Source organism: Echinops telfairi, unplaced genomic scaffold (assembly GCF_000313985.2).
Source record: "Echinops telfairi isolate 266 unplaced genomic scaffold, ASM31398v2 ScPeMD7_7400;HRSCAF=8409, whole genome shotgun sequence".
Taxonomy (NCBI): Eukaryota; Metazoa; Chordata; class Mammalia; order Afrosoricida; family Tenrecidae; genus Echinops; species Echinops telfairi.
The window spans coordinates 7,832,496-7,842,782 of record NW_022111300.1 but is presented as its reverse complement, the minus strand read 5'-3'; the positions used below and the strand labels follow the sequence as shown (position 1 = coordinate 7,842,782).

General features: G+C 48.7%; 1 protein-coding gene across 1 annotated transcript in view; it reads right to left on the bottom strand.

Annotated features, from left to right (window-relative positions):
- Window positions 1–353: 353 nt before the first annotated feature.
- Window positions 354–10,287, bottom strand: part of GATA6 (GATA binding protein 6) — a 31,445-nt gene continuing 21,511 nt past the window's right edge. The window contains exon 8 of the mRNA XM_045296309.1: window positions 354–1,748. Coding sequence (XP_045152244.1) covers window positions 1,578–1,748 — 171 coding nt within the window. The 3' untranslated portion in view covers window positions 354–1,577. The remainder of the gene's footprint in view (window positions 1,749–10,287) is intronic.

Genomic DNA, 10,287 nt, shown 5'->3' with positions numbered 1-10,287 from the left:
TCCAGTTTGGACAATGACTGAAGTGAATGAAAAAACAGTGTAAAATACCACATGCTCAGCGAGCCAACATTTCATATTGTAAAATAGCCTCCTGGTTTCCGGAAATCCAGCCCATGAAGAAAAACCAGACTGGTCAAATCACTTCAAGTGCAAACGGAAAGCGACAACTAACCCCCACGTGGCAACTTCGAAGAAGCCACACGTATTCAAAGCGCTTCCAAAGGACCACTCTTTGAAAGGACAGGCTGTGGCAGCGAGCAACCGTCACCAGGCTTATTTTGCACACTGTCTACGGCCACACAAACATATGCATCAAAATGAAACGGAAAGGGGAGAAACATGATGTCCAGAGATAAAACAACACCCTTGGTTTTTTTTTTTTATTATTTTTAAAACTCTGGTGAAATCGGTTTCCATATGACATCCCATTTAAAAAAAAATTCATGTAAGCCAACCTGCCCGTGGGTTGGTCACAATATACAGACTTCATCATAGTGTTTAAAGATGCCCGGATATCTCAGCGTATATACAAATGTTATCTGTTAGGTTGTAGTTTTGTTGCAATCTTTCCAGCACATATTCCACAGTAAAATAAAGGGGGCCTATTGGTGGTCTTGTATAAAAATTCTTAACAAATGGAGCAAGGCAATTTTCCTGAGAGAAGATTTGTTCTTGAAATATTTTCAACAATTGGAAAGATAGAAATGGGATGTAGTTGTAAAAGAAGCATAAGAATGTCTAAGTTAACATTTTTCTTTTAAATTATTTAAGTACCATTAAGTTAAAATGTTTACATTCATTATAAAAAAAATGTTGTTAAATCTTATGTAAATGATTTAACACTGGATTGCTGCAACGCAAATTGCACTTAAAAAAATGATTGTATACATGGAAGAAAAATATCTTGTTTGCTACCCTGTTTACAAATTCCGGCGGACTTGAGACCAGCCACGCGCTGTGAACTTTGAGGACATTCAGTCACGGTGTATGTTAATGGTATGATGCAGTCTGGCCAAGCGAGGCACGGTTTTTGACAAGAGCCCTCAAGAACCCACGCAACCTCCAGGTGTGTACAAACGGCCTCGAAGAATCTTCTCCGTGAGCACAGGTGGCATTTGGATGTGGTCAAGGTATGAGGAAATCCGTGAATAACCCAAATCGACCAGAAGGCAAATGATCTGAGACACTACACATCAAAGGTTTCCTAACAATCTCTCTCAAGGGTCCTTAGCAGGGGAGGCCCCGCCCCGTCCTGCTTCCCGGAAGTGACGCACAGGCACCAAGCCCGGCTGGAGGGAGCCCGGGGCAGGCTGGCAGCACCAGGGTCTGGCAAAGGGCGGAGGCCGCGTGCTCTGGGGCTGCGCTGGCCTATCCCTCCGCTCGGAGGGGAGGGCTGGCCGGTCCGGCGGAGGCGCGCGCCTCTGGGAAATGACATGTCGTTCGGAATAAAGGCACGGAAAGGACGCCGTCGGGGAATGTTCCGTCGGCGTTCAGTTTGGACTGCTCGATGAAGTCATACCAACGTCGTCGTGAGGCCCGTGGCGGGTGCCCCCCACTTCCTGTCTGTGACCGCAGGCTCAGGCCAGCGCCAGAGCGCACCAAGAATCCTGCCGCACCGAGGACGTCACTTCCGCCGGGGAGGCCAGGCTGACCCCTATGTACAGCCCGTCTGGAGCGGAGTATTTGAGTTCGCTGGTCTCGGGGTTGGGGGTCTCTCCTGGGCCAGACATCACTGAGGAGGCACCTGCCTGGCAGGACGAGGGGGTCAGAGGGAAGAAGAGAGCGTTACCGAGAAAGTTGCTACCGTACCTAGACCACCCTGCCGGCTGGACACACGGGCGTGCATCTCTCCCAATGTGCACACGCCAAGTGAGGCCAGGAGCACCCCCAGCACCCCCAGGAAGCTGGGGGATCGCGCTGGGTGGCCCACCGCCACTGGCCGACCACTGGCCCACCACTCAGACACATAGCTTGTTAACTTTAGAATCCGTGGCGGGAGCTGCCGGCAGGATTGAAAAATGGAAAAAGTACAAAGGGGACCTGGAAGGTTTTTAGTTGCCAAAAGCGCCAGCAAACGACACTGGGTATGGCAGGTAAATGGGCCTGTATGAGGCACACTAATCTAATCATTTCAAAATGCTAAACTGTGGGGGCGCTGCCCGCACCGCACCTACTTAGAACCCACACGCACACATGTACACTTGCAGGCGTCACACATGGGCGAGGGGCTTCCAACTGTCTGAAAGTGGAATTTTTTTTTAAGATCATTTTACAGCGGGGGTTCTTATGACTCTTATGACAATCCATACATCAATTATATCAAGCATATTTGAACATAGGTTGCCATCATTCCTTTCTAGACATTTACTTTCTATTGAGCCCTTGATATCAGCTCCCCCTTTTTCCACCCTCCCTACCACCCTTGTGACCCCTTGCTAAATAACAAATTATTTTTATTTTCATATCTTACACTGTCCTCTGTCTCCCCCATGGTTTCTGTTGTTCATCCCTCTGAAGAGGGTAGGGGGTGGATATGTGTCAATAATTGCTATTGGTACGCCCCCCTTCCTCCCCTCTTCTCCCCGTTTCCCCCACCCTTCTGGTATTGCTATTCCTGTTCCTGAATTCAGTGTGTCTTGAGCTCGAGGAAGGTCAGAGCAGAGACCCAAAGTCCATCTCTAGACAATGAGACACCCAACACAGGGATCACAGGGAAAGGATAAGTTAACCAGGGTGCTGTGAAGCACCAATGAAACATGCAATATTCCTCCTCTGGTTCCTTGAGGCTTCCCCACCCCGACCCCACTATCATGACCCCAGTACTGCATCTCACTTTGGACTAGACCGGAGCATGCACCACAGGTACAGAGAAGAGATAAAAGTTCACGACTCATGAAAATGAAATTTAAAGGCAATATTTCCCCACCAACTTTTGAAGCCCCTCATACTTGCCTGCACAGGCACACCTACAACCATGCATTAGCGCACACATACACATACATACACGTACACACACACACACACACACACACACACCAGAGCCAGAAGGCCTCAGCGCTGTCAAAGTCTAAAGATGAATGCTATACCCAACATGGTCTGATGAATGAAATTGTTGAGCCCTGACTTCATGGAAAATTAGCCCACGCATGCATAAGTTCTGTTTTAATAGCTACCTCATTTAACCTTAATTCCTTCCAAACACTGGCCATGTTTGAGCCAGACCACAGAATGAACAAAATGTGAAATATCCTCTATTTTGTCATGATTGTGGAAGTAGCTGTTCACCTTCCCCAGTTGGAATCCTCCCCTCCAATCCAAGCAAACAAAGGCCAAACAGAAAACATCATGTAATTTGGTAGAGCCCAAAAACCAAATAACCAAAAGCAAGTTGGACTACAACTTGCATTTGAAAAGCCTTCACGATTGAGACATAATCACACACTAAAAAGTCCTGCCTTTTTCCTTCTGAAGCTCAGCTGATCTGCTCTAAGCTTTCAAGTTCCAGTGCATAAAACTAAGCGGGCTGTTTTTGAACATAAGCAGGGTCATCTTGAACTTTTCAAAGCATTTCCTTTACACATACAACCACATTCAATCCTTAAACCATCATTTGGCTGGTTGAGTTATCAGAGAAACAGAGGGCATCGGACAGAGGCTGAGCAGTGTGAAAGCCACTCCCACTGAAGTGGGGGACCCCCAAAGGCAATGGTCAGTGTTGTCCTTCCTTTTCCTTGAACAAGACCTGGTTCCCTCTCATCCTCACTGTAATAGTGTGAAGCTTGGAGAGAGGGCCTGAGCCGAGTAACCCAACCAGGCCCTGCCTTGTGACTTTTTGACTGAGGATCCACATGTCCTCCCAACCAGGCAGACTAAATCCCTGCCTCACAAAAATGTGGGTTTGTGAAAGTTCAGCAAAGCACACCCACACCCTAAGTCTTCTTGAAAACTGGAAATTGAGGCTGTGGGTGCATAAAAATGTCACAAAGTCTTCGTAATGCTGAATAATTTTAAATAGATCCTTGTGGAAACAAGTACCTCCAGGAAACGGTACTATTTGGTTAAAATTGTAAATAGGGTGGTTACTGTCACCCCTTAATCCTAGAACCTCCAACGAGAGCAAATCCAATGTGGATCTAGATGGTAACACCCGAAAAAGAAAGGGATGGTATTCGAGGGCGAGCTCTGATTGATGTCACACCGCCCTGTCTTCACTGATGGAGCTAGCCCATCAAAGGCACATTCCCATTTATCACTGGCCTTCACTAAACCCGACTTCACCACCTAGGAGTCAACGCAGACTCACAGTGACCCTCTTTACAACAGGATAGAACTGTCCTGCAAGCTTCTGAAACTGTAACTCTTCGCAGGAGTGGAATGCCTTCTCTTGTATTTCTCCCACATAGCTCTGGCCGATGGTTTCCGACCACTGGCCTTACAGCCCAACTCGCAACAGCACAGGGTATGTTCTGTGGAAGTGGAGGCTGTGCCTGGATTGGGCCGGGAAGCAGCCCACCCCAAATGGCCAGGAGTGCATCAGGTCTACACCACCCCACCACCAGCATGAAGGAACAGCATCAAAGCACCTCCTGGGAGCCAGGCCTGGGGACTGAAAAATGGTCACTGGCTGCCAACCACATGGGGGCTCAGGACCCACAAACCCTAAATTAAGATCGCTCAACTGCCTATCATGCAAGACAAGCCAGTGGCTGGGATAAGGAGGTAGAACAAGACCAGAATAGGACTCTGCGGAGAGAGGGTGGGTACCTGCACAGCAAGAGTGACCTTGGGTTTTGACAGGTTCTGGCGGCTCAAGGACTCTTCACATGTAAAGTGCTAACACTATTCCTTCCCTGTTGGACATTTTGTCAAAGACAACCATTACACCGCTAGCCACAGGTTGGTGGTTCAAACCCAGTTCCTGCTCCAAGGGAAAACGATGAGGCAGTCTGCTCCCATAATTATTTACAGCCTCAAAAATCTATACAGGGTTGCTATGAGGTGGAATCAGCTGGCTGGCAGTGGGTTTTGTTTGGGGTTATTACGGCGAAGGAAGGAGTGTTCAAAATGGAGTATACAGGAGAGGGGGAGAGGAGCGGATCAGAAGTAAATCCAACTGAAATGCAAAGGGAAAGTGGTGTGAACGAGATGGGTAGACACCATGAACCAAATCACCTGACAAAAACTTTTGTGCCTTCACCTGTAAAATGGAAATAAAAGGGTACCTCTGTCCTAAGGTGGCTGCAAGAATTAAATTAGTTACTATATGGGAGGGTCTTAAAAGAGTAGCAAAGACAAAATAAAAAAAAACCCATAGCCATTGCCATTGAGTTGATTCCGATTGATAGCAGCCCCGTTCAGTACGGGAGCAGACAGCCTCAGCTTTCTGCCAAAGAGCAGTTCGTGGGTTTGAACTGCTGCCTTGTGGCTAACAGCCACATGGCCACCAGAGCCCCTTATAAAAACATTAAGTTACCATTATTACTTTATTGCTCTTCTTAAACGAGCCACATTAAAGAAATCTTAACACCTTGAATATTATTCTGACACTGGGCAATAATCCCAAACACTGTCTTTTTCAGGCAAAAATGATAACATGCGTAGCCAGGCAAGAATCCTGCTATGCAAACAGCAAGCCCCACATTACTTGGGCAATGCTCTCCTGATGAACATCCGCTCACCTGAAATCAAAGCAAGTTCTCTGAAGCGATCAGCAAAAACAGGGCAAGTACGTATGCCTAAGGCCCCATAGCCTCATTTTTAAATGGGACCTGTATGTGATTATGTATGTTGAACATGTAAGCACCCCCTAGAGATGGCCGTGGCACAGAAGGCCACAGCTGTGGCTCAAAATGGTGCCAAGGGGCATCAAGAGACGTCTACGCCTCCCCCCCACCCACAGTTATTTCACATCTGAAAATGCCTCGGCGGGAATAATTCAAAGGAAAGAAAAGCCCACACAAAGAAAGGCATCGCGGCCAGGTTACTGGCAATCACCTATTCCACGGAGCCAGGGACAGAGCGCCCAGCTCGCAGGACGAGCACGAGGAAGGCGTGGCGGGAAGCACCGGGCACCGTAAATTGGCAAGAAGCACAGGGAAGTCTGTGCTTGCTGTGCTTATTGGGGCTCTGTCTTTATAAGAAACTGTAAATTGAATAAGACAATTGAGTTTGGTGGAAAGGGCTGTGGGTCAGGAGAGCGGCGGATGCCAACCGGCCCCAGGAGTTGGAGCTTCAAGGCAGTTAGTGGGGAAAGTGAGCAGATAAGCAGGAGTCAGCTGTGTTGACTGTGCTTGGGGTAATCCAACGCCACGTGGACAGATCCAGTGGTCTAGGAATGGTTTGGAAAAGCAAGGCAATCCATCCATTCAACTATTGTGAAATGAGTCAAAATAAATAATACTAAAATCAATTAGCAAAACAGAAGCACACACAAAAGTATTATGAGGCCCCCTAGGAAGGTAAGGAAGGCAGAGAGGTCCCCTGAGAGGGCCAGGCCCTCTTTATGAACTACCTAGGCCTTCCTTGGGCTAGTTTCAGGAGACCCACATTACCCTGTCCTATTGGCATCGCTACGAGTTGGCGTTGACTCACTGGCAGGCAGTTTGGGTTTTTCGGGTGATGATTTTAAGGCACTCTGGTGGCACAGCAGCTAAAGCACTGGACTTTGAACCTGCAGACTGGTGCTTCCACCACAGGCACTTCTAAGGAGAGACTCGGCTTTACATTCCCGGCATAAGGAGCGCTTCTAGGCTGTCCTGTCAGGTCTTTAGGAGTCAGACACAACTGTGGTACGGGGCCCATTTCTTGTTTTTTCCGCTTCTTGTTGCGTGAGTGGCACAGGAGCCCTGTGGTCGTTATGCGCTGGGCTGTGATACACAAGCTCAACAGTGCGTTACCACCAGCTGCTCCTCGGGAGAAAGACAAGGCTTTCTACTCTGGCAAAGAGTTGGTATCAGAAACTCAAAGGGGGCAGTTTCACCCTATCCTACGGGGTCACTAAGAGTCGGCATCTTTTTGTTTGTTTTCTTTTGGAATGGCAGGGAACAATGTAACTTTGCAGAAGGGGCAGAACGCACGGAGCTACCATCGGCCAGAACCAAACCCAACAGATGGCACAAGTACTTGGGGAGCCAGCAATGCCCAGCGTCTGTCATCCAGCACACGGGGGAAGCACAGTTCCACGTACGTGGAAACACACGCATCGGGTCCCTAGCACCCCGGGTCAGTCTTCTAACTGCGCCAGGCGGCTAGAACAGTCACAACCTGCCGAGGAAATAACGTGCCTCGTGGCTTTGTTGTTCATCTTCGGCCCTGGGCCTCCATGAGGGTATGTACCCCAGAAGCACCCTTTTGAGAACCCCCCAGAAGCACCCATTTGAGAACCAGTGAGGCTCAGGTACAAATTTGACAAAAGGATTCGGGTTCTGGACCCAATGCACAGTGCCCACACAGGCCCCGAAAGTATACATTTGAGTGTCTTGAACACACTTTCCCCATCTAACTACACCCTTCCACGAATGCTCAGTCTGATTGCAGACATCTAAACATAATGTGTTCCTGCGCCCAAGTATCGAGAGCCGCAGAATGCCAACGGCTTTGCCATCCTTCCTCCCAGGCCAGGGGTCCCAGTACTTCTGGGATCAAAGTGCAGGCTGAGGGTGGGGCAGAAATCTGCTCTGTGTTTCCATTCACGGCTTATCTGCCCTCCACCCTCCCACAGACAACTGAAAATGGAGGCACTTCCTGTTGAAAGAATGTGTTATCAGCACCAGACCCAGGCCAGGCTTAGCACTGAAAGCCAGCCAGGTTAGGTGGGAGACGGGCAGAGTGGCTGGGTGGGGGAAACTCCTCCTAAAGGACTAAATGACCTCAGGGAGAACCCGGGCTGCTGCAGACTGGGACATGGAAAATATCCAGGCCCATGAAGTAGGCATAGGGATCTATTCCCCAGTAATCATTCCCCCTCCCCGCCAGGGGAAAGAAATAGAAAATAAACAAACCTTTCACTCATTTGGACATTGTTTGAAAAGTCAGGTCTACGAGAGGTGCTTAGCTGCTAATGGAAAGGTAGAATGTTTGAATCCACCCAGGGACACTTCGGCCATCAAGGCCTGGGGAGATAGATCTGCTTCCAGAAACTCAGTCCCTGCAGGCCCTCTGGAGCACGGCTGGTCTCCAACACACACGGAGTCAGAGACATGCGTTACAATCAACTCCATGGCAACTGGCTCAGGACAAGTTTTCCAGGAGGTCTGGTTTGAGGCGCTCCTGTGGTCAAAGGCTCAGCAGAGCACCCGGCTCCCCAGTGGCCAGAATGGAGAGCTCTTCCTTCGCAGCACTAGAGGCAGCCTCCCACAGGAATGCCCGCATCCACAGCCCGAGAAAACCCTTCATTCAAAGACACAGCCTTTCCAGAAGAATCGAGAGGGAGTTTCACATTTGAGGGAGAAAACCAACAGGAGTCTGGCAAGCTGTGCTCAATCTCAACGTGGGCTCCTCGCGCTGAAGAAACGAAACACTGCACCCAGGCCAACTGAAGGCCGAGTCCCCAGCGCCTCCCTTTGATGATGATCACGCGACCTCTTCAGCCTGCATTCAGACTGCAGGCTTCCCTGGCCTCTGATCTGTCCTTCCTACACATCTAAGAGGGCCTCCTCTCTTGTGAAGGGAAGCCAGCCATCCCCCAGAGCCAAAGGGCTGTGCTCTGCTTGTGTCACCTCTAGGTTAGACTCCTGCAGTGCTTTGTGGCTGCCTTCCCCGCCCCCCGCCCCGAGAAGACAAAATTTAAAAATCCCGTACAAACGCCAACCCAGGGGCGGCACTTCCAAATCTGAACCTCTAAAACTAGTCGTTACTGTAAGGGCTATGCGTGTGTGCTCAGTTCAGGTGGAGTCTAGATTCCAGAACAGAAAGCAGCCCAGTCGTTTAAGGAACACACACACGTTCTGCATGTCCTTCAGGGAGTGTGGAAGCCATCGACCACAGACCCTCACAACTTTCTCAGAACGCTCTGATAAACCACGAGGGGCATGGGGTGGCTCGTCATAGCTGATAGCCGAATGCAGTTTGTAGCAGAAGTGTTTAGTGTATTTTTTAAGTGCATTTTTTTGTTGTTTTTTGGGTTTTTTTAACACAACACACCCCTCCTAGGGAGCTCTGGCTGTCTCTTTGGCCCCTCTTGACTCCAGGCTGGAGTCAGCCTTTCCGACCAAGGAAGAACAACTGTACACACAACCTATTCTGGGCAGAGGGGCAAAGCGTTTGAGGCATCTGTGCCCTGTGTATGTGCACGCTCTGGGATTATTAGGAAAATATCGAAGGAGAACTAAATCTGCCTGGGAAGACATTGTCCCACCATGTGAACTCAATTAGCCTGCCAAAGGGAAAACGTGAAATGAATCAGAATGGAATACCCAATTCTCTAGTCTTGCAATCATATGATCAAGACCTCCAGACAAGATGAAAAACCTACTGGGTTAAGATCTTTTATAACAAAATTGGCTCCTAAGTAAGGGAATGGCTGCACATCTTCATCTATGGAAATTCCAGAAAACACATGGGGTCAGAAAACTAATCGGCACTAACGCAAACCACAGGAAGCATCGTGAGTGCACCAGAGGAAGGAAAACCAATGCTATGCTGGAAACAAACCCTTACGGCGCGGTTACTGTGAGCAGCAATGACCCACCCAGCCCCATCAAGAAACGACGGATTTGTTTCTCTTGTCTGGTGAAGAAAACACCACCCGGCAAATAAAAAGCCTCTGTATTCATTTCCAAGATGATGTTGAAGTAGCACTATTCTTCTGAAGAGGTTTGTGGGATCTCCCATCTACTGGGGGGAGGAATTACTGTCCCCCTTTTCAAAAAGAGGAGAACGGAGGCTTTTGTAGCTCACTATAGTCACACACGCACCCAGAGCAAGTGCCTGGCTGCCGAACTCTACTTCCTTCCAGTTGCTAATCTGCAAACCACCCCCCACCCCACCCCCAGAATAAGACCAAGAACTATATTACTCGGACTTCTCCGGGAATCAAGCAACTAAATTTAAAAGAGCTTCAAATTAAAATGATTTGTACATTTAGAGTAAAAAAAAAAATTTTAAACCCAATTCTGGAGTGTATATCCCACCTTGAATTCTGTTACTCACAAGATATCAACAGGTCATTGGAATTAATACCTTTTTGTTCACTTGTTTTATGCTCAGCCTCACAATGCTGGGTCCTGGGCCTATAAACTAGGTGCTAGCTGAATCATGACGTTTTGAATATCCACATTGTGGGGGGGC